General features: G+C 40.5%; 1 protein-coding gene across 3 annotated transcripts in view; it reads left to right on the top strand.

Annotated features, from left to right (window-relative positions):
- The first annotated feature begins 1,332 nt into the window (after nt 1-1,332).
- Nucleotides 1,333-24,069, top strand: part of VPS35L (VPS35 endosomal protein sorting factor like) — a 97,274-nt gene continuing 74,537 nt past the window's right edge. For all 3 annotated transcript variants that reach the window (XM_067551026.1, XM_067551027.1, XM_067551028.1), the window contains exons 1-8: nt 1,333-1,382; nt 8,687-8,786; nt 9,804-9,971; nt 10,251-10,373; nt 10,810-10,834; nt 11,789-11,865; nt 17,980-18,108; nt 22,489-22,573. In XM_067551026.1, coding sequence (XP_067407127.1) covers nt 1,366-1,382; nt 8,687-8,786; nt 9,804-9,971; nt 10,251-10,373; nt 10,810-10,834; nt 11,789-11,865; nt 17,980-18,108; nt 22,489-22,573 — 724 coding nt within the window. In that variant the 5' untranslated portion in view covers nt 1,333-1,365. The remainder of the gene's footprint in view (nt 1,383-8,686; nt 8,787-9,803; nt 9,972-10,250; nt 10,374-10,809; nt 10,835-11,788; nt 11,866-17,979; nt 18,109-22,488; nt 22,574-24,069) is intronic.

The following is a 24,069-nucleotide window of genomic DNA, read 5'->3' as shown; positions in this document are numbered from 1 at the left end:
TAAGAGCACACAATAGCTACACAATAGTTTAGCATAGGATCAGGCTACTGCACCTAATTAAACTACAGCAGTGGGTAATTTTAAGAAGGCACAATGAAATTATCCAAATTACATAATAAGGAGAAAATTCTGCTTTCAGTTCTGTAGGGTGGATCTTGACTAATATCTGGTCTTCCTGTAGGTATGCCACTCTTGCCATCTGAATATCAGAGTTGGCATCTGCTTTTGTGTGGAGAAATAAAACCTTTATTCTAACAACAAAGGATGGCAATGTGGGATGGTATGTAGTTTAACATGCCACTAGGGAAATGATTGCAAATAACTGAAAAAATGGGAGTCAGGCTGCAGGATTGGAAGCCTGAGGCTATCGGTATATATGCACAAACCAGGGTTACCGTACACTATTCCCTGATGGTGCATTTTCAGTGACAAAAGGGCTATTTGACCTGACCAAAGCAGTGATCTGCCCTGCTGCACTAGGTTTCACTTGCCTGCTCAGGGCTTCCCCATCAAGGGGGAGGGGAGCACCTTCAATCACAGCTACCTTTTAACTGCCTTTCTGTGGCAGATCCCCCCGTCTAGAGCCTCGCCAGGCCTCAGAAGAGGTGGGGAGAGGGGAGACTTGTGAGGGGAGGAGATCCTGTGTGCGTGCCTGTGCCTAGCAGCGCAAGGTGGGCACGACGGGCAGCGTGAGATGACATTCCCTGCAGTGCATAAGGGATGTGCGAGGCCACATTCTGGAGAGACAGGAAGAGGCGCACGCTGTATTGACCCTTCATTGCATTTGCACAGAAGGCCGCCTCAATGTGCGTGCGTGGGGCTCCAGTAAGACCTCTTCAGGCTGTCTAGGATAGGGCACCCTCAGTGTGTGGGGCGGGGGAGGAGCCTTTCCCATGGGGTTAGCGGGGCAAGCGAGCCTGAGCCCCTCTCACTTTAGGGCAGCGCGTCCCTGCCTCCCCCGACGCTGCGCGGAGGCTTGGGGGGCACTGGCTCGGGGGTCACTGGCTCGAGAGGGCGGCGGCGACAGCCTTCCCCGTCCCAGTGAGAACGAGGCTCAGACGCACGCGCTGACGCTGCTCTTGTTTTGCTGCTGTCGCGTGCGCCTGGGACCGGGTCATCAATCAATCACCGGCCGTGTCCACTATCCGCCGCCCCGCGCGCCATCATGGCAATCTAAGGCGGGGAGGCAGCGACTGACTGCCTGAGGCAGGCGAATGGGGAGAGGGCGGTGAACGACCCAACCCCGGAAGTGCACATTCCGCCATCTTTGTTCAGGGGTGCGGGGCTGGCTTGTGTGGGCGGAAGTGCCTGTTTTTGTCTCTTGTAGCGATTGGTAACTGGAAGAGGGTCATGTGAGGAGGCAAGATGGCTGCCTTCCCGTGGTAAGGCCGTTAGGCTGGGGAGCAGTAAGGGCAGAGGCTGGGGCGCCGGGGAAGGGACTGGACTGGACTGGACTGGACTGGACTGAGCAGGGAGGGAGGGAGCCGCGTCGGACTTGCGGGCTGAGGGAGAGAGACGGCGGGGTCTGGTCCGGGCTAGTGGGAGGGGAAGCAGCTCCTGCTGAGCTGGGACTGGGAGTTGGTTCCTGTGGAAGGGTCCTGCTCCTGCTCTCCTCTCTGGGGCCAACGGGGCCCGGCTACAGACTCCCGAGCAGCGTGGGTTGGAGACTTCCCCGTCCCTTGGGCCCTAGCTTAAAGGAAGGAGAATGAAAGGCTCGTCCCCTCTATTAGCCTGCCTGGTCTGTTCCTCCAAAGCCTGTTCCTGGTCTAACTCAGTCAGAAAACAGAGCTTTGCAGTGTCCCCTCTTTGCCCCCAGTGTGCGAAGCTCCTCTCTCTTGGTGCATGCGGTGAAGCAGTTGTAATATTTAATTCCATCCTTTCCTACAGTCTGTGCCAGCAGCCCTGGACCTTGACAAAGTTTTCTGTGCTGTAAGGGACTTCCACAGTTAAAACAAATAACCTCCTCCTTGGTTCAGGACTGCTGCTTTGGAATGGGTCTAAAAGGAAGGCTGAAGCTTAAATGAAATAGCAGTAAACTGTTAAATTGTGGCATTGTTTTAGAAAATTCATATCTAATTTGGACACTTACATACATACCTGTTCCTTCAGAGACAGTACTTCTTTCAAATGCCCCCATGAAAAGACCCTTGAAAATAAGTCAATATCATGTCTCTGTAGCTAAGATTATCTGAAAGAGTTTTTTAAAAAAACATACTTGAACCTCAAATCTGCTTTAATAATGTGGGGTTGGTGTTCCTCCTTTTGCATTTTTGTGACGATTGGATAAGCCCAAAGGAGTTGCTATGGTTCCTTCTGATTCATGTAAAGGGTATATAAACCTGTGTATGCTTTTTTCTGCATGTAAGCCTGTATTTTTTTCCCTTTGGTGTTTTGCAAAGAGTGCCAAATCACAGTAGTAGTATGGAGGTGCTGCGTTGAAACTTTTTTTTTTATTTAAAAACAAAACAAAAAAACTACTGTGCTATTGTGGTCTCTTTTTAAAAAAGTTAAAGCTCTGACAAAGTGAGTCAAAACTCCTCAGAAGAGGTAAATCAGCAGTTCTCAAACTAAGACTTCTGGACCATCAGTCGTCAGAGAATTAAATGTGTTGAAACATGCAGTTGTGTGTGTGTGTGTGGGGGGAGGGGGTGTGGGATGGAGGTGGTGTAGGACAGGAAGTGGTCAATGGAAGAATACTACTTTTACAAAGACAGGCCTATCTATCTACTAACTATTGGGTGCAGTGGCTGGAATGATGTTTGTATGGGGAGAGGTATATTATTATGCTTGATTTCCTTCCTCCTCCCTCCCCTCCATTGCTATTGCTCAGTATGTGGAGTAGCTGCTGTCTTTATTTGAAAGTTTTTTGGGGTTTTTTTACATTTTGGATGTAGGAGGCTTTTTGTTTAATGTTGTAAATCTAAATACTGTACTTAGATAGAATGACCTACAGAATAAAAGAGTTGGAGAGCCAGTGGAATATCTATGGCCTTGATCTTGCAGAGACTTAAACACATGTTCAACAATACTCATATGAATAGACCCATAGTCAGTGGGACTACATAGATGTTGATTATTAAAATTTATATTACCATAGTGCCTAGGAGCCCTAGTCATCCACCAGGACACCATTGTGCTAGGAGCTGTGCAGACACAGAACAACAACAAAAAGATGGTCCCTGTCACAAGGGTCTTAAAATCTAAGGCTTGGTTTACACTTAAAAATTAGGTAGACATAGCTGTGTCAGTCAAGGATGTCAAGGGTGTGAAAACCCATGTCTGATGTAGCTATGCACCAGTGTAGATGCAGCTATGTCAATGGAAGAATGTATCTATTGATATAGCTAATATCGTTTGGTGAGCAGGTGTTTCTACACTGACAGAAAAACCCTTTCCATCAGTGTAGATTGCATCTGTGCCATGGGGTTATTCTGGCATGCCTACAGGGATGTAGCTATGCCAGTATAGTCTCAGCAGTCTGAATGTACTCAAACTATAAGACAAGAGTCGACAGATGGGTACAGACAGACGGGAGTACAGTACTAGGAAACAGTGAGCCTATGTGGGTCAGCATGCTAAGCAGTGGTATCAGCATACTGGTAGCCTATCCATTGTCAAGTTTTTTGTAAGCATTTTGTAAGCATTTGTGGAGGGATTTGAAGATGTACATTCACAAAGCTACCTCTATATCCAAGTCTTTACAGAAGCATAATAGAGATTTCCTGTGAACAGACTTTTTTATGGAATGCCTTTTAAAAATAAGAAAGAACTGTACTTCAGAACAATCTAGGGCAGTCTAAACTTGTATCTAATTTGATTATGTTGGATTTTATGAGAACACCTTTTTTTAAAAGAGAGGGATGGGAAGGAGGAGAAAGAAGCCAGATAAAGAATTCTATTTCTCTTAGAATCTAGTGAATGTCCATGTTGATTCATGTTAGGGTGCAAATTCAGCTTCTATAGTAATATGAAATGTTTCTTTACTACTGGAAAACTGAGTGCAGTGCAGAACAGAAGAAGCTGCAGTACTTGGGAAATAAACTTCACAGTACAGTTTCTGTTAGGGCAAGCAAGACAAGGAAATGATAAAGTATTTTTTCTTTTGATAAGATATAGAAAAATATGTGCACTAATTGTTTTCCTGCTTCATAAAGTGCCCGGTTGCTTGCAAATAAACTAATTCCTGTTTTTGAAAGACTTGCTTTCCTGAAGTTTTTGTTCCTTTAAATAATAAATTGAATTTATTCAACTTTCAGATGGAGATACAGCGTTTCTGAAATGAAGGGGTACAATAAGTTACTTATTAGGGTGCTGTTTCCATCGCTATTAAAATATCTTTTCAATATGTTTTAAAAATATAAATGGCCCTCTTTCTTATTTTAAAAAGAGCTTGTTGCTTGACTGAATTTCAATTCAGGCTGAATTTTGCAATGTAGTACTCACCTGCATACTTTTTTAATAATTTAATTTCAAAATGAGACTTTAAGTATTACAAGTGAGGAAAGAATATCAAGTATTTACTTTCAGGTCAGAAATGCCCACTGACGTCTCTTAAAATCCATTCTGAAGTTTTTCTGTTAATACTTCTAGATTGCCTATTTCATTAGGGTTTTGTTACCCATTTTATTATAGACCACTGTTTAGGAATAATAGTTAAACCATAAAATAATTCTTGGATATTGGCAGAAGAACACTTTTTATTTTGTGGAAATTGCAAGCAAGCTATTTTAAGGAGTTGCTTGTGCTAAAAAGATACATACTTAAGGGAGAAAACTAAACAGTTACCTACATATTCTACAAAGAACAACTTAGTTTGTTAAAGCTGAAACTTTATAAATTTGAATTTTTGTTTTTTGTTTGTTTGTATTCTCATTTTAGACAATGAATGTCTTTGATTAGCCAATTCATTTTTAATTACACTTTCAGGTTCTCATGTGCAAGCATAATATTCCAGGGGAACGGTGCTTTTTATTTAAAACAAAACACCTAATTTCAATATTTTTAAAAATGATACATCTGTTAAATAAACTGTGGGCCAAATTTGACCTGACAGTGACCTTCTAAAAGGGGGTCATAGAGAGACCTTTACTTTAAGCTTTCTTTTCTGTCCCCTCCTCATCAAGATCCTTTGGTTCCATCTGTTATTTGGACTAAAATCTATTAAGTACTGGTCTAAGATTCACCAAGACAGAACAGACTACCACCTTAATCAGTCTCACTGAAGGCATGCTGTATTCTAGAGGAAGGATGTCCCCTGCTGGAGTGTTATAGTCATATCACTTGTTGATAAATGATGTTGAGAAAAGTGTCTTGAACTGTCATTTTTACTTAGTGGATAGTGCCAGAGCACTTCTCTCCTCTTCCTTTGCTGGAACCTTTTAAATCTTTTAAACAAGACTAAATGCATACACACAGTCAGGGAATGCCTTGTATTACTCTGCAGTATCTCTGTGTAGTCTGCTTCACATGAATGAACAACCTAATGGGTATGTTTCCCAGGATGTGAAACCTACTGGAGGTGGTGATGGAAAACTTTGTTTTCCCAACCTCAGAATACTTACAGAATGTTACATTCCCATTGAAGCAAATTATGTGGCCCACCAGCTTTTATAGGTGGGCTACCAAAAAGTGTTTCTTTCATATCTATCATCCTGCAAATCAGCTTGTTTACCCCTATATGGTGCCAATACATGCACAAATAATAATTTTTACCAAAGTACAAATTTGTTTGGGAATTTTAATAGGTTAGTGTTAACTATTAAGGAAACCCACATTACCACAGTTTTTTACATGATTTCATAACAAAAGAGTATTAGATGTTTTAAAACTTAGTATATTTATAAATAAATATTTTCTGCAAGTACATAAATCCAGCAAGTTTTGGGGGTGAAGGAAAGCTATAGTACTTCAAAAAATTTTGGTTATACTGTTTGTTTTGCAAATACATGGAGAAACATTGCCAATTCAGTGCAGTCATCTCATTATTGTATTACTCTTCTGTGGAATATCTGTATCTGATCGGTGACACTGTTGAGACTAAAAGGACTACACCCTTAGGACTTCTAACGAAACCTCGAATGCACAGAAGGATTGAGAATAATCAGTGCTGTTATGAAGAGAAATGGTGTCAAATGTATTTATTGGCAATCTTGGAAGTTCTTATTGCAGTAATGGTCAAGACAGGCTCATTGAACATAATATAGGGATAGCCACAAATTCCCCTTTGTTGTGTGTTGGAACTGTTGGGAGTTTTTTTGTTTGGAGGAGGGGCACTCCTTGGGCCAGCCCTGAGGCCTGTCAGAAAAATATTGAGAAATAAATCCCCAAGTGGGAGAACAAACGCTATCCAGAGTGGGGTTGACTTACTACAGGCTCCCACTGTCAAAGGGGGAAACACTGAGCCCACCAAGATGGAGGAGGTGCCTTGTCGCAATACATATATAAACCAAATCCAGTAAAAGACATGCCTTCCCAACGGACATGCCTTGCTGCTTTTCTTCCTTCGTAGCTTTCCTAAGTGTCAGATTCAGGTAGAGCAAGACAACCTGCTTGTTCTAGGGTAATGCCTGCATGTGGGCATGGACGTGCACCTTACGGTTGCCCAGAAGACTGGATAAGTCTGATCTCTGATGGAAGCTGGCTTCATAGGCATGGGCTTTCCACCAAGAATGAAAGGTTTAACTTCCTCTCTCCTTCCTTGGTAAATAAATACTTAGAATTTATTAAACCAATCCTGCACTCCCCCTAATATTAATTACTTTACAAGCTGTCTTGATCACTTAAACACATTGTAAATGTAAGTTTTTAAAAATGCTTATAGAATCAAACAGCTCACTCCATGCACATGCATACAGAGAGCAAATGTTGCCTTAAAAATAAGTTATAATACAATTGCCTTTAGGCTGAGGCTGTCGTGCCAAGCTTCAGCTGTCAAGGACTCTTTTTTTTTCCCACTGCTGATTTAGAACCCCTATAAATGAGATATAATGGAAATGCTGACAGAACTGTAGTTATAACAGGGCAATAGAAATGTTATAATTAGGAGCCAATAAAGACTGTGGGTGACAGATTTTCATACAAATTCTAATTGACCTATGAAGCAAGTGAACAAGGAGAATCACTGAAGCATGGAACAATAGTAAATTCAAGAAAATTCACATGTTATAGTGAAGACAGGAAATTAGAGATAAAACAAAAGAAACAGGCATGTGGGTTTCACTGGGCTCTGCTCTTGCTCTGCTTGTCTAATTAGGCTTCAAAGCTTCTCCATTGATCAACACAGCTATAACTTTATTCTGATTTCTTTTTACAGAATTGCAATAGGAAGAGTGCCACAAAGGCCTACCAGTTAAATAATAATTATAGTCTGATTCCTTTTGCACTCTGAAAAAGGTTGCCAGCAAAGTTGGGGGAGGACAGGAGGAGGAAGGGAGAAATGCCCTTTCTGTTTTTTTAAAGAATTTTTTTCAGCTATTTTTTTACGCTAAGAAATTCAGGTCCCCTTTAGGCTAAAATACACTAGAATGATTGGAGAACTAGTGAAAACATCACAAGATCCCAGAAAATGAAAGTCGAGGGGGAGAAGGAATTTTTAGACACTGTTCAGAACTCTTTGGCAGGATTTTCAAATGAGCTCAGTTCCTGTTTAGGCACATTGTTCCCAATGGAAGCTGATGATGCTGAGTACTTGGTGTCTAAATGGAAGCTTTGCTCTTTTGAAAATCTGGCCCTTTGTTTTTTGTTGTCTTAGCTTCAAGGGCTAGCATTTTCGATAAAGGAAGGCTTTGTTCATTCAGTACCCTTGCTTGTTCAATCAAGGCATAAGAGTTCCAGCAGACATCCTTGAGCTCTCCCAAAAGTCCTTCAATAATAAAACAGGGAAGGCAAGTTGGGCATTCCTAATATTTCTAAGATAAAAAACAGTCAAAAAATCTTCACGGTGGAATGGGCAAAGGGAAAGAAAACCTTTTTCAAACCAGGTCTTGTTGATTGCTGCTGCTCAGATCCCACTAGCTCCATTACTGTTGCTCTACTATTGGAGCTGAATGTGTGGTACCAGTGGTGGAAAACGTTTGCTGAAATGCCTAGTACAGACACTTGGAAGTGTCATGAGACTTCCATGAGCTGAGTAGAACTGTTCCCACTCTGCATGTATGAAAACTGACTTGCCTTCAAAGAAACAAGGAAGCTGTTACTGTACCCCCAGTACAGTGCATCACCACTAGAACACGCTAGTATGTATTACTGAGTTTGAGGATACATCTGTGTCTTTTTATATGAAACTCTTAGCTCTCCTTCCTAGGTCTGTCCAGTTCTGGGTATGGAAACTCTAGTTTTATCCCCCTCCCCCACATTAATGACAATCTTAAAAGATGAACAAGTATTTCTAATTGTTGTGAATGATTAATATAAACTGGGGTTAATAGTAAAATAGAATGGGGGAAAACTTTATTAATGTTTTTATTTAGAGTATAAGAGAGCAAAATAATCAAGTCAGTTTACAAATTAGCTACCCATGCAAGGGGAAACCTTACACAGTAGGTTTTGATTTAGTTTCCAAAACATTGCTCTGTGTATAAAAATGCCTGCACTAGTTAAGTGTGACACAAATGTGCATATTTACAGTCTCTCATATACACATACAATTATGCACCTGTAAACTTTTTCTTTATTTTTGCTTGTTAAGGCATGCAAGGTCTAGAAATTACACATCAGAATTTGAATCATGCAGACTGGAGACTGTATCTGTGGAATTTGGGGACTACCATCCACTAAAACCCATTACAGTAAGTTCCCTTTTGTGACTTTGTAAATAACATCATTGTAATAGTGAAAACTGTTGTTTCCTGCTGGCATCTAGGAGCAGTTCCTGTTGAATTTGTTAGAAGAAAAGTTTTATTTTAAGGTCACTGACAATACCAGTGACGTACATTTGGGATGCTCCAACAGCTTGCAGCTCCCCCCATTTCTATAGTACCAGGAGTCTGTGCTGCTATTTACACAGTACAGAATGTCTAGGTGTTATATGCCAGAAAATGTTTCTTACTTTTCAGAAGAACAGCTCAAATCCTGCACAGCTTCTTGGTTACATATGAAATGTTTCATAATATATAAAAAGACTAGATTATGACCAACTCAGGCAGGATACTGTTTGATGCAAAACTTGTTGTTTTTGGGTTACCTCTAAACCGTTTGTGGTTTTAAACACACTATGGAACATTGTAAGCGCGCATGGGGCTCTACAAATGACACAAGAGGCAAGGTCCCTTCTCCAAAGAGGTTACAGTTTAACTCGTGACTGATACACGGGCAGCAGTTCAAACTTGGGAAGGTCAGTAGGGAGATCTGCTCAGGAAAGCTTCTTGAAAGGAGCAATCTTTAAGGATGGATTTTGAGAGACGAAAGGAAGGATGATTGATGCACAGAATATGGGAGGCTGTTTGAAGCTTAAGGAGCATCATGAAAGAATGGATAAAACGGAGAGTGGGAGGAGGAAGCAAAGAACAGGTAGGAGAGAGAGAATGAACTGGTGGGAGGGCAGTAGAAGGAAAGAAGGTATGGATATATTGACTGCTCTACACTTCATGTGTTTAAAGAATAGCTTTTGAAATGCTGGCAAAGAGTGCCTTTTGCTTCAGAGAATGGAAACAAAAATGGTAAAAGAACCTCTTAGTACTAGTGCTGCAGCTGTGGCATTCCTAGTGGAGAAGAAACTGTGCTGTGCTGTTTGGAGAATCTGTGCTCTAATAAGTTATTAAACTGGAAATAAATATCTTCATTTTACAATTGAATTTCTTCTTCAGGTTACTGAATCCAAGACCAAGAAAATGGGTCGGAAAGGAAGTACTTCTTCTACCTCCTCCTCTTCTTCCAGTTCAATGATGGACCCACTAAGCAGTGTGTTGGATGGTACTGATCCCTTATCATTGTTCGCAGCAACATCAGATCCAGTGACCACTGCAGCTAACATGGTAACACTCAAGGGCAATTATCTCAAGTAGATTAAACAAAATAGACATGCAAGAGCTATTTCAGTACAAATGTACCATATTAACTAACCAGAGCATTTCATTTGCCTATTTTCTTTTGCTATAGTAGTTTTGGTAATATTTGTGTTTTTTAATGTTGTAAATCTGTGGAAGGATCTGTAACCACATGAAACATAGTAGGTCTTAAAATGTATAGTAACCTTTCTCAGCCTTCCCTGTAAACATGAAGCTGAACACCTTGTGTGTTTGTGTCCCTCCTAGGATAGTACAAGAAAGAAACGTGATAAAGATGACAGTTTGGCTGTAGGAAGTGACTTTGAACCATGGTCAAGCAAACGTGGTGATATCCTTGCTAGATATACAACAACGGAAAAACTCTCCATTGTAAGTGTGCTTAATGATTTTGTGTAAGAAACTTAATAAACTATGGATAATGTTAGGCTACAGAAATTGAGTACCTTCTGAATATTCCTTTTCTATGTAAAGAAAAACTCAGTAATTTCATTTGCAGTGTAGTGGAAAATCATCCCAGCAGCTCTAGCTTTTAAATATTAAATATTAATAAGGAAGTCTGGCTGATCTTTGGCCTATTGTACTTGATTATTTTTAGAGCTAACCCAAAAGCATGCTAGCCACTTCCCAGAACTAATACAGAAACATGCCATGAAGAGCTTACCATCACATTTTATTCTGTAAATTAATAGAGATGTAAATAGCAGCACTGAAAATAATAACTCAACCCACATTTTCTTAAATAATTTGTAAATAAGTTAATACTTTGTAAATACATGCTTTCTAAAATGCTGTTGTTTCTCTGCAGAATCTGTATATGAGTTCTGAAAAAGGTAAGTAGTTTCTCTATATTGAGTGGTATGGGACCATTATTTTAAGGAGAGAACAAATAACAGACCTGTGGTGCAAACATGCATTCAAATTAAAGCTTTCCTTCTCCAACTGTGAACTGATTCACTGTTGTTGCTCATGAGATTCCCACTGGATTTTTGCAAAAGCAAGAAATATAAAATTGATCTTGCTCCACCTAGTGGCTGCTGGGTGCACGTTTATGTGCAGTTGAAAGAAACTAGAACTCCTGTAATTTACATTGTGGCTTTAAAAAATATCTGGGCAGTTCCTATCCCTACAAATCTCCCAGAATTGCATTGGTATTTGGCTTGTCTTTATTAATTTTCCCACTTGCTTGAAGGGTACAGGAGGGGAAAGAGAAGGAAGCACTTTGCATAGCTGTTCAACAATTCTCTGTCTGGCTGAGAGAGAAGCATTAAAGGAGCTGATTTCAGTATTATATTGGCTGTTTAGTGTGACGCCAAAATCTTAATTTAAAAATTGCATTGAAAATTGTATTGCTAGTGGGAATAGCTCTGAAGAATACGAGGCTGAGTGGTAGAGAACTTTCCATAGGAAGTGGAATCTTGGAATGAGTAAATATACAGAGCTTCACCGTAGAAAATGGAGAGCCTGGTTTTTTTGGGATTTTTTTGTTTTGTTTTTAAATCAGGCTTCCAATTTACAATTGCTATTCTGTACCCATTACGAATTATTGGGAGAAAAGGGTGAATGAATTGTTGGCGATATTCATTGTGTGCCTGCAGAAATGGAGCTTTTGTTTGAAAATCAGGTTCCCAGTCTCTCATACTAGCAGCTGAATAGCTGCTTTAGATTATTGATCCACCATTTTGGCTTCTTTAAATCTGACTCTCTTCCCCTCAAGTCTTTTTTTATATATATGGAGTTTAAGCATTTGAAAACTTAAAAGAACTCAAAGATATAATTACCCACAGGAAAAGCTACAACCCCTGGCTCAGCAGTTTCTGAAAAGGTGCGAACAAGGCTAGAAGAGCTGGATGACCTTGAAGAGGTGAGCAAACTGGCCAGGAAACTTTTCCATTTAAAAAGAAATAAAATTAATGGCGTGAGATAAAACTATTTAAGAAACTTTCTGACTTATCCCTAAAGCCCTGATTCTGCAAACACTTATGCAGTTGATTAATTTTATGCACATGAGTAGTCCCATTGAAAGTGTGTGTGTGTTTGTGTAAATGTGTATAGATATATAGAATTAGGGCTTAAATTTTTAGCTCATTGAAAACCAGTACCCCAAAAGGAGAGCCTCTGGGGCTACTGATTTGCTTAAGTACCTTATTGAATTGGCACAAAAAGTAATTCTCTAATTCTGCTTCAGTGCCTCTGTGTCTTACGGCGAACTTCAACATGGATCTCATGTTTAACATAACATTGTGTTAATCTCATGCTGAATATATAAAATTATCATGTGTTGAAAGTACTATCTACCTAAATATCTTCAGGTTAGATTTATTAGTGGAAGAATAAGGGTATCTCAATAATAGATGATGTATTCACTACTCAGACTGAATTGCCTAGCCTCACTCATAAAATAGCAATTGCTTCTGCACTTCATCACTCCATTTGTCTATTTTCCTGGTAGTCATTCCTGATACATAGTCCTTTACAGTGACCTGCAGTAGTTCTGACATGATAATACTTAATCATACTTTTTCATTTTCACAAATGAGTAGCTGTGAGCTTTGCTCTTAGAATTATTGCTGAAACACTTTTTGCCTTAGGTCTGCACACCATTCTGTAACACATTTTGATTGTTCATAAACAGCCTTACAATATATAATAGTGTTCATGTGAAAAGGAATTGGAGGGTTAGAAGAACTCAAGGCCTGTTGTACATGGCCCAAAAGTAACCAAAGGATGTTTTATTTCTGCTGCTGCAACTTAATGTCAGTCAACCACAGAACCTCATAAAAATTTAAAGGAATAAATAATTTCAATTAGAGAAAATGGCTTAAAAGCATGAGGGTCAGTCTGATGTTTCTGTTCTTGAGATCAGCTTTATATTTTAAAGACGTTTGGTTAATATATAAAGAATACAAGATTTAAAAGGGCATTGTCAAGTACTTCTTGTATTTATTTAAACTTTCATTATGTTTGCCCTCTTTAGTAGAAGCAAAATTCTCTCCTCCTGATTTTTCTCCCTGTCCTTTTGGCAAACATTGTATAGTAAGTTGTGGGAGCCAGCACAACTGCTTTATTTACCTTTGTTGCTACACCAGCATCACTGATATCAGCAGGAATATTCGTAGAAGTGCTGAGAATATTTATAGGCAGAAATGATCTATAGACCTAAACCAAAGTCTCGGATTCAATACCTCCCCTCCCTGGATTTTTGAGAAGTTCACATCTGGCTCTTATCTCTGCAGCTTGGGGCTATATTTGTTAGTGAGTTGTTACAGCAAAGCAGTAGGAGAAAGCACCTTGAATGTGGTGTTTTGTAGCATCATACTAAAATGTTGGGATAAAAACACTGTTATTATAAGGGAGGGGCTGGCAGCTCAGCCTATTATTAAGGTTCCCTCTCATTTCCCATTATAACATCGAGTTTTTTGTTTCTTGCATCTCTGCCAAACTTTAATGATTAATTAGGGATGATATTTTCCATGCTTCTTGTCTGCCTCAGGCTGACTTTTTTTTTTTTTTTTTGAAAGTGTCAGCCAAAATTGTTTAACATGAGGCTCTGTGCCCACTAGAGAACCCATGAGAATGGAATCCTTGATTCCGGAGTCTCACCATTCCTTTGTTGTTGTCAGCCAATATCTGTGAAACCTGCTGGCAGAGTGTATGACTCATCCCCCTGTAGTGCTGGTCCACATAGAGGATAGCGATAATAGGTTGTCCTCCATTACTTGGGTCTGGTCTACACTGCAAAGTTACTTTGCTTACATTTGTCTCCCATCTGTGCAAGTGCCCTGTTATAGCAAAACCTCTCTCAGTAATATTAAGCCATGGTCGATGTATTGAGGTCAATGCAGCATAACTGTAGACACTGTGTTGACCCTAATAGTCATTCAACAGCTGTCCCCCAATGCCCAACACTGAGTGCTGTGGTCACAATTGTGAACTGTGTTGCCCAGGGGTCATGGAGACCAAAAGCTTTTCCTCCCCCTCCAAAAAAAACACACACATTTTAACATAGTGTGAATTTTTGAAGTGCCTTTTCCTGGTTGCCTGTCTTGGTGAGCACACCTAGTAGCTCTCCATTGTTGTGTGCAATTGCCCAACTGAACATGCCAGCTACATGCTCAAGACACGCTCTGGCCTGGAGTAGACAGGAGATATTGGATCTCTTGGGTCTGTGGCAAGAAGATGCTATGCAGGCACAACCACAGACCAGCCATAGAAATGTGGACATCTACAAGCAGATTGCCTGACGAATGCAGGAGAAGGGATGCAACAGGGATCTGTAGCAGTGCCACATGAAAGTGAAGGAACTGTGGCCAGTATACCAGAAAGCTAGGGAGCCCAACAGTCAGTCTGGTGCTGAGCTGCAGACCTGCTGCTTTTACGAAGAGCTGCATGTCATATATGGCGAGACCCCATACCACCCTGCAGGCCACCATAGATGCCTCTGAGCAGCCTGAGTGACAGGCTCCTGGCATGAACAGCAAGGAGGCGGATGGGGCACATGCTACCGAGGAGTCCAGCTAAGGACTTATTTGAGACTCTACTGCACTCCAGTGAGTCCCGGCAGTTGAGCGCGGCAGAAGGAACCTTGTGGTAAGTGTGTAATTGTATTTCTTATTACAATGATGTACTAATGGTGCCCCCAGCATAATAGGACACAGCTAATCACTTTTCATTAACTTACTCATACCAGAAGAGGTAGTGGTACACCAAAGAGAGGTAGAGTTATCTGCTTTTCATTCCCCTGTAGCATTAGGCAGGGTGAGCCAGGCGGAGCAATTTGTTTATGTACACAGGGCTGTCTCTTGAGAGATCTCGATGAAACTTTCATGGAGGTACTCTGCAGTCCTTTCCTGAAGGTTTCTAGGCGAGGCAGCTTTATTTCTTTCTCTGCAGTAGGACACTTTCCCATGCCAGTTGGTGATAACTTTGGCAGTCGCCATTGTAGTAAATGGGCTAGCGATATATGGGTCTGGGCAGCTTCAGGACTCCAGCAGCAGCTGTGCTGTCTGTGCCTTTGTCACCCTCCAGAGTGAGATATCAGCTAAAATCAACACCACCTGTGGAAAACGGTGCCAGCATTCATTGCCAATGTCCTATGCTCAATGTTTCATGCAACCAAGAATTCTCTCCTCATTTCCCTTGGCCCTGCCAGGTCAAACTCACCATGGCTGGTGCTGTGGCGGGGGAGGAGCCGTGCACAAGCACTCTGAAGCAGACTTGTCAATAAGCATGTCCTGTTTAAAACTTTAGGGGAGCAAGAAAAGCGAATTTGAATGTTAACTTTCACTTTCCATTGCGATTATGCTGACAATGGTACCAATGGGTGTTTTATCTGTAGCTGATGCCGTTGTGCCCTTGAGGGGTTCCCCCTCCACACCCTTGGAACACCTAAGCCAGGTAAGGAGGAGAAAGAAGAGGACTCAGGATGACATGTTCAGTGAGATCCTACAGTGCTGCATCAGACCATGAGCAGAAGGCCACCTAGAGGGTGAATATTGCAGACTGTATGGAGAAAGAAAGAAAAAGAGCGGACCAGAGAAAGGTGCACGAAAAGAGAGGGAGATGCATCAGGACATAATGGGGCTTCTCTGGCAGCAAACACAGGTGCTGCTGACTCTTGTGGACCTACAGGTTCAGCCGTCACTGACTCACCTCCCTTTGCAGTCCATGGAGAGCTCCATTGCAGCATTTCCCTGCACCCTCTGCCCCAACATTCCATGTAGCATCAGGGGCTGGGTCCCCACTATTTCCACTCCACCCTGGAGACATTACAGACAACCACAATTCACATATACTGACCTGTGAGAGTCAAGGCTGATGTATGTGTAGGTAAAATAGACGTTTCCCCTTCATACTTGCCCCTTTTAAGTTCTGGTCCATACATTTATTAAGTTTTTAATGTATTTGCTGTTAACTTGCACAGAATTTTTTGCAGTGTTTTGTTATCAATAAAATTCTATTGTTTGGAAAATAATTCATCTTTCTTAGTTCTTAACATGCTGCAGACTGCCTAGCGGTACTGAAAGCACCCACTTACGTGTTATTGTACAGTGTGACACAACTTGTAGGATCAGTTAAAAAAAAACAGTTTAATGTACAAGCAGCACCACAAAATTAATAGATGCATTGATACTGTTATATTCCTGGATGTACACCAGGCACCACACAATTCCCAACAGGCCCCAAAACAGCTGGATCAAGGAGAGCTCAGTACATCGCAACAGGTTACTGGGTCTCACTGTTAAAGTGCTCTTTCAAAGCCTCCCTTAGTTGTATAGCTCTGCGTTGAGCTTTTCTAATAGCCCTTGTGTCTGGCTGTTCAAACTCAGCAGACAGCTGATCCACCTCTGCCCTTTGCTCCACTGGCAAGTTTTTTTCTCCTTTGCTTCACAGATATTATGCAAGACACAGCAGTGGGATTTTTTTTTTCACTGAGATCCATCCTGAGAGTAAACAACGCCAGTATCCCTTCAATCTGCCAAATGCACATTCAACTGTCATTCTGCACCTGCTGAGCTGGTAGTTGAACCTTTTCTTGGCACTGTCAAGGTGGCTAGGTTACAGCTTCATGAGCTGGGGAGCAAAGAGTAGGCCAGGTCCCCCAGGATCACTATTAGCATTTCTACTTTGTCGCCTGTCGGGAAAGAAAGTCCCTGCTTCTAACTTTCTGAATAATCCTGTGTTCTTAAAGATATAAGCGTTGTCCACCTTCCTTTACCATGTTGATGAAGCATCCCCAGTGATCCATGATTGCTTGCATAAACACAAAAAATTAGCCCTTTCTGTTGATGTACTCTGTGGCAAAATGGTCTGGTGCCAAAATAGGGATATGAGTGATGTCTATCACCCCATCGCAGTTTAGAGACCCCACTGCTGCAGATCCATCCACTATGTGCTGCATGTTACCAAAAGTCAAAGTCTTGTGTAGCAGGAGACAGTTAATGGCCCTGCACATTTGCATGACAGTGGCCCCCCACAGTGAATTTTCCAACTCCGAAATGATTTCCCACTGGTAGTAATCTGGTATTGTAAGCTTTCACAGTGCAGTTGCTACTCATTTTTCCGCTGTCAGTGCAGCTATCTGGCGTACAAGGTTGGGGTGAGCTCAGCATACAGTTCTGCTCATCATCGCAAGCCTGCTCATCTGAAAGTTCTGCAGCTACTGCTCATCATTGCAAGCCTGCATTACAATGCAATCTCACCAATCTGCTTGTTTCTTGGGTCCAGATTCAGTGTTCCACTGTCTCCAGCTGCTCTGTAAATGCCACCAATAACCTTGAATTGGTCCTTGCTTTGTCCCACAGCAGTCTGTCCTCCAAGAAATTTTCATGCTCCTCGCTGATGTGATTCTTTTTGCAGCTCTACAAATACCTGAGGATAATGTGTCCTATGCTTGAAATGCTCAGGACAATAGGTCACAGCTGTGCAGGCTCCACAGAGATGGTGGACAGCAAGGAGGGCAGCGTGTGTTTGTGGGATTTTTTTAAAAGGCGTGAAAATTATGGGATATAGATGACATTATGGGATGCAGAAAGTTGCATCCTAGGAAGTTGACCCCGTGCTCCCAATCACCCCTGCATGACTTGTTTCTGCCCCACCATGCATTGCCAAAACCTCTTAAAAGACAGCGCTCTGGACGATGATATTGGGATACCTACCCATGGTTGACACAAGCACTCCAGGTGAGTACATGCAGCACTGATGCAAGGAGCCAAGTAGGAACCCACACAAGTGATATCCCAACTGTGGCAGCTATATGCCAGAATAACTTGCGTTGGCAAAAGTTTGTAGTGTAGACAGCATGTTAGCTCAAGTGGCAGAGCCTGTGCAGTGGATCTAAATGTTCCAGCCCTGCTGATGAACCTCAAGTACTCAAAAATTAGGAAACGCCAGATTTAAGGTTAATAGATTGGCTAAGTAATAGATTTCTTCTTCTTGGTTACCTCTGTGTTAAATGGTACTGTGTTTTTTTTACCAGGGTTCACAAAAAGAGCTGCTGAATTTGACTCAGCAGGATTACATGAATCGGATTGAAGACCTCAATCAGTCACTGAAGGATGCCTGGGCCTCTGATCAAAAAGTAAAAGCTCTAAAAATAGTTATCCAGGTCAGTTTAACTATGTATGTTTTATACAAAAATTATGATTTGTTTATTTAGAAAACAAAAGCACCGGAGTAAATGTTACTCTAACTATAAGGTTGCTCCAGTATGCTCAGAATTTGGAGGGTAGGAATGAAGTGTGTAAAAATATATTATGCTATATGATTATCAGCTTATTCTGGCCATAAGTGGTTGAAGAATTAGTAAAGTAGTATTAAATGACATGATGATTCCCAATCCCAAGGCACTGATCCAGGCATGCACTTAAAGTGCTTGAGAGATCTCATTGTGAATAGCGCCACTGAAATCATACCAAAAGTTAGGCATACACTCAAATGCTTTGTTGGGTCAGGGTTTAAGTCTCAAAGGACGCAGTGAAAGCCCCATCACTGAAGATACTTAAAGTTAGACTAGAGAAAACACAAGAAAAAATGCCATACGGAATAATCTTAATTAGAAAAGGGAATGGATTCTGTGATATCTAAAAAAAACCCCTCATATTTATAATGCTGTAAACATTTAAATTGCAGTGAAGTTAGTAGCGATAACATGCATCTTCCTCTTACATATGGTCTTTTTATTTTTGTTTTGTTTTTCCTAATGCTGTGTTTAGAGGATTATATGGAAAACAGTACTTACATCAATGTGATTGGTGCAAAAAATTGGGACTTTGAAAATAAAATGCTTTTGTGTTATAAATTTTAGTACCATTGGTAATTTGACATTTTGACTTTCGTGAATAGATATTTTGTAAATGTTAAGGGGCAAAGATAAGTTTGGATGGGTGGGGTGAGGGTGAGTGATTGAAGAAAGATATGCAGAAGAGGCTGGATCTCTTAACTGTTTAATTGTAGACATTATATCATTTGTTTGGGGTTTTGTTTGTTTTTGTTTAAGGAATCAGTTTTTGGGAAGAAAAAAAAAGTATATTGTTCACTGTTCTCCACTTAGCTCTTTTTTAAAAGCCAATGGTTTGTGACTAGGATGTTACAAACAGTTTGGTTTCCCACCATTGTTGTTTTCTCACTATGAACTGATAACCTCTTCGAAGTTGTTCAAGTATTAAAGAGATGAAAAAATGCCTAATTGGTTTGAAATACTGGATAATAAAATGAGGCTCCATTAGGAAATCAAAAAACTTAGGTGAGCAAAGAATGCTTAAGGTATTCTCTCTGGTACACATGTATGGTGTTAATTTATAAGCAATAGTTCTTTATCTTTAAGATGCTTATCACATTAAATATTTCTGGCTTACATAAAATACACATTTATGATTGTTTCACTGCTCTGGCACAAAAGTACAAGCTATGAGCTCATTTAGTGGAAGTGAATGTGCTTCTTTCCATTCGACAGTAGTTGCAAAGGGAGTGTGCAGTTCTTTGCACCAGGGATTTGGAGATGCATCAAGTAGATTTCTGGATCTCCCAGTGTAAACTTTTTTTTCTCATATGACATTTGGCAAACTGCTGCTAGCTTCCTGTCAAGGACTGTTTATTGGCTTACAAAGTAAACATTATCCAAGGAAGGTGATGTCACTTTCCAGAAACATGTGGCATGAGCTGCTCCTAGTGTAGATCATATGTGGAAAATATTTGAAACAGCAAGTGTTTTCATCTTAATATTTCTCTTGGCAGTAATTCTGCTTAGATTTATTTATTCACACTGTCTTGATGCAAGGAAAGCTTTTAACTTTTTTAGTTTTTGATTCCTCTACCTTCAAATAAAATGAAGCCTGTAGGATCTCCTATTAGTCAAACATCAGCTGAATTAAAACCTCTTTCCAGGGCCTCATCATTGTAGTATCATATGGTAGGTAGGAAACTCTACCCTCGGATGAACATAGTTCCTGAGGTTTTGCATGTTGCCTGAAGCTTATGTCGCAAATGAAGAGACTATTTATTACCAGATTTCTTTTATCCTTGTCCATTTTGGTTCATTTCTGAGACTACTGATGGAACTGAGACTACTCATGTTTGATAACTGATCTCCTTATAAAGGATGGTGCCCATGCTGATTATATTAGATCCTTCAACATTTCCTGTTACCACTGACCACAAGTATTGTTTCATCTGCAGGGCCCTTGCAGTAGTGAATGGGAGAATCTCTGCAGTTTCTGTGCTGTTGCTTAATAAAGTCACAGTGGGTAGTGCTACATAACTCATCTTTCCTGAAGGGTCATCTTCCTGCAGGAGATGGACTTCTTGGAGTGAATGGAGAAAGCTGCCATGCTGAGTGCTCTCATATTCAGTGATGCCAAATGTAGACTACTGTCCACCTGTGGCAATAACATAACCTGCTTTTGGCCATGTCATCAGTTTCTAGCTAGATTTTTTTCTTTAGAGGTCATATCTATTTGGTTTGGATACCTAATATTTCAGAGGCAACAAAGGAGTGAAAAATACCTTTACTTTGCAAGTCTTCAGTACAATCAGGAAAAATGAATGAACATTTAGATGTGAAACTTGTTTCAGAAGGTTTCACTAGATCAAGTCACATTCTGCCATCTGCCTACCTACACTGCAAATGTAAATTAACAGTACTGCTTCTCCTATAATTATTTTTCCACTGTTTTGTTTTAAAATCTTATTTATACTATGGTAGCACTTAGAGATGCCCCACCATTATGCTAGGCTCTGTACAGACATAAAGCAAGAGACAGGCTAAGCCTCAGCCAGCTTACGGTCTGACAGACAAGATGCAACAGGTTGATGTGACAAATAGGAGGTCAAGATTCAGGCCTAAGGAGTAGCATGGGAGAAAGTGTGAAGATCTTTGTGAGATAAATGAATGAAAGACTGAGAGAGGCTGTTAAACAGTACATTAGAGTCAGTACAACTGGTTTCTTCACATTTTTATTGGTCACGACTTGTTTTTCAACAAAATAATGGAATGATGGCTAGTGTAAACTGCTGTTGTCTGCCTGTCCTGGCTTAATAAAGTAATTGAATAATCTGATTAAGCTCAAAAACAATTCAGGGGTTTTCTACTGATGATGCAGTGTTCAAGATGTGTTAATTTGTAAATTACTCTTTTGTGGGGGATGGCATGTGACTAAGAATTGAAGGCAACTGAGTGTTAAAACTTGTATGAATTGGCCTTCAGTTGAGACCAGAGACAGAGTGCAGTGAAGCCACAACAACCTTAAAAACTGAGAGACTGATGTAATGTTAATAGTCATCAGGAAAGGTTACATAAAGTCAGAATTGTTTTTCCAGCAGTAGATCCCCTTTGGAAAGCTGTTGAAGTTGGAAATGCTGGTAATGGTTACAAAGGAAATGAAACATAAATCAGAAGTGAATGGAATTCAGAAAATGATCTTTGACTTTGGATGATTTATGGTTGATTGTAACACCAGGGAATTAGCAATATTATTTAAAAAAAAACAAAAAAACAAATTGCCATGAACAGCATGGTGACCTAATAGTATTTTATGAAAAGAAAATACAATACCATATTACCACACTTTTGTTGAGAGGAAAACAGACTATAATGTAGTAGTGTGGGGTTTCTGTGTACATATTATCACAAAATGATTTTCAGAGGAAGTTGAAAGAAGATTTCTAAGACATGGTTCTGTGTCCGTGTTTTTTTGGAAACCTCATCAATTTTGATATCAGTCTATCTTGCAGTTTACTTAAACAACCAAACCACCACAGAAACAACACTTTCAGTGGTTCCTCAGTAGTGCATAAGAAATATTTCATGTTATATGCATAACCACTTCTCACCGATAGGAACCCTCCTTTTATGCGAAAACTCTGTTGTAGACACTAATCCGTACTGGATTGTAGGGCTAGGCATTAATTAAATCTGTATTTTGATTATTGAAATATTATACCAATTCCTCTGGTGATATAAAGAGGAAACAGAATGGCAATAAATTAGTGTTTAGAAAGGCATGTGGATGGGGGATAGCTTTACTGAAGCTTCACAATTGCTAGAACCAGCTGAATTTGTGATACTCTTAAACATATAACTACTCTCTCTTACCCAGAGGTAAACAGTTTCCTAACAAGAGTACATTATTATGAGCATACTAAAGGGGGCATACGTTATTCCTAGAATTAAACACTTGTCAATAGGGGACAAAAACCCAGCTGCATCACAACACTAGATGTAGCTTGGTTTAGGGCCAGATTGCAAGAGACCCTTATAGAGGAATGGGAAAGTACAGACAGAGCCTTCCCTTCCACACCTGCATGCAACAGCTTGTACAGTTGCAGTCCTTGTTCAAGGGAGTACTTTGGAGGGTTCACAGTGCCTCAAAAGGAGTAGAGGATATGGTATTTCCCTTTGCTGATTCCATCACTGACTACCTTTTAAATTGGGTAAACGCAAATTTGTATCATCCTGGTAAAGCTTTGCTCCTTTTTCTTTCTTTTCTAGTGTTCTAAACTTCTTTCGGACACAACAGTAATCCAGTTTTATCCAAGTAAATTTGTTCTAATTACAGATATACTTGATACATTTGGTAAGTACTTAAAAATGAATCCATCAGATCCATTGTATTAATTTTTTGTAGCATTACAAAATATTTTAGAAATAAAACCTATAAAGAGTTTTAAGGAGCTAATATCAACTGTTTTAAGGATTTAACTTTTACAAAAAATGTAGATAGTTGTACACAGTATTCCCTGTCTGATCAATCAAAGACATTAAGTACAAGCCAACACAGCCTGGAGAGAGAGAGACATAGATAGATGTGTATATAAAATACACAGAGTCATATCTATATAAATAATGAGGCCATAGTAGGCTAAAGTTTTTCAAACCCTTTTTGCAAGTGTTCCCAATTGAATGTATAACAGATTCTGACTTGGTTATATTCTTCATGGTTAAGACTGACAGGTTCCAGAGTCATCTTAAAGTGCCCTTTGATTTGTGAGAATCACAATTAGACTATCCTTGTTCCCTTGGCTAGGTTTGTCTATTCTGTCTATTTAAAGGTAGAAGTGTGATTGTGATACCATTAACAGGGATTTTCAGCTCATCACTTAGCCAGCCATTCTCAAAATGTGCACAGGTTTACCACTCTCCTCAGTTATCCTTTGATGCTGGAGAACTTACTAATTGCCCTCATCCTCAGATCATCTCAGGCTTCCACTTTTTTCAGCCCCAGGTGCACCTCAACTCCAGTGAGTTCCTAGATATGTTCCAGTTGGATACAGGCTGCTTTCTGGGGCTGAAACCCATTGATTAGGGGCATGAATAAACTCATGTTCATATATCAAATGTTTAACCTAAAATAGTTGTTGGGGTCAGTTGACTATATTGGGCCTGGTCTACACTGCAGGTGGCCATGGACAGGAGATATGCATGCTATGTACAGTAGCTTGCATGTCTCCCATCGACTTAGTAATAATTCCTTACCATGGCATCTCCACTGCACTGCGTCGACAGGAAACGCTCTCCGGTCAACACAGCCTTTCTCTTTTGGGTGGTGGTGAGGTGGATTTACTATGTCGACTGGATAGCACTTCTGGGATCGATTGTGCAGGTTTCCACTGCCCGCTCAATCGATCCTGCTGCATCGATTCATGCAGCTCTGGCACAGCTCCAGCAGTGTAGATATACTCTTGGTGATGTTGGACTTCTCAACAGACTTTAATGTGATTGACTGTAGATGGTTGCTTTGGCAATTGAATGATATAGCTTCTGTGTCAGGAATTGCTCTCCGTTAGTTCATGAGCTGATGGGAATCAGTTGCTGGTGATGGATAATGCAGAGTTCCTTCAGGATCTGTCATATCTACAAGTTCCTTTGGTTATGTACAGAGCTTCTTAGCAAAGTCAAAGTATCATAAGTATGTTGATATTCTGCAGATCTTGTCCAAGGGCCTTACTAACTTGGCTTCTGGTGTGGAGAGATGCTTAAATGACATTGCTGGTTGGACATGTCAGATCTTTCTCATCCTTAACCCATTTTGGGCAGAAGTGTTGCTAGTTTCTAAGAATTGTTGTTATGAGG

The sequence above is a fragment of the Emydura macquarii genome, unplaced genomic scaffold (assembly GCF_026122565.2).
Source record: "Emydura macquarii macquarii isolate MOO-44397 ecotype Brisbane River unplaced genomic scaffold, CSIRO-AGI_Emac_v2 contig_1348, whole genome shotgun sequence".
Classification (NCBI taxonomy): Eukaryota; Metazoa; Chordata; order Testudines; family Chelidae; genus Emydura; species Emydura macquarii.
Note: the sequence above shows the minus strand (reverse complement) of the source record. Positions and strands in the feature narration are given on the sequence as shown.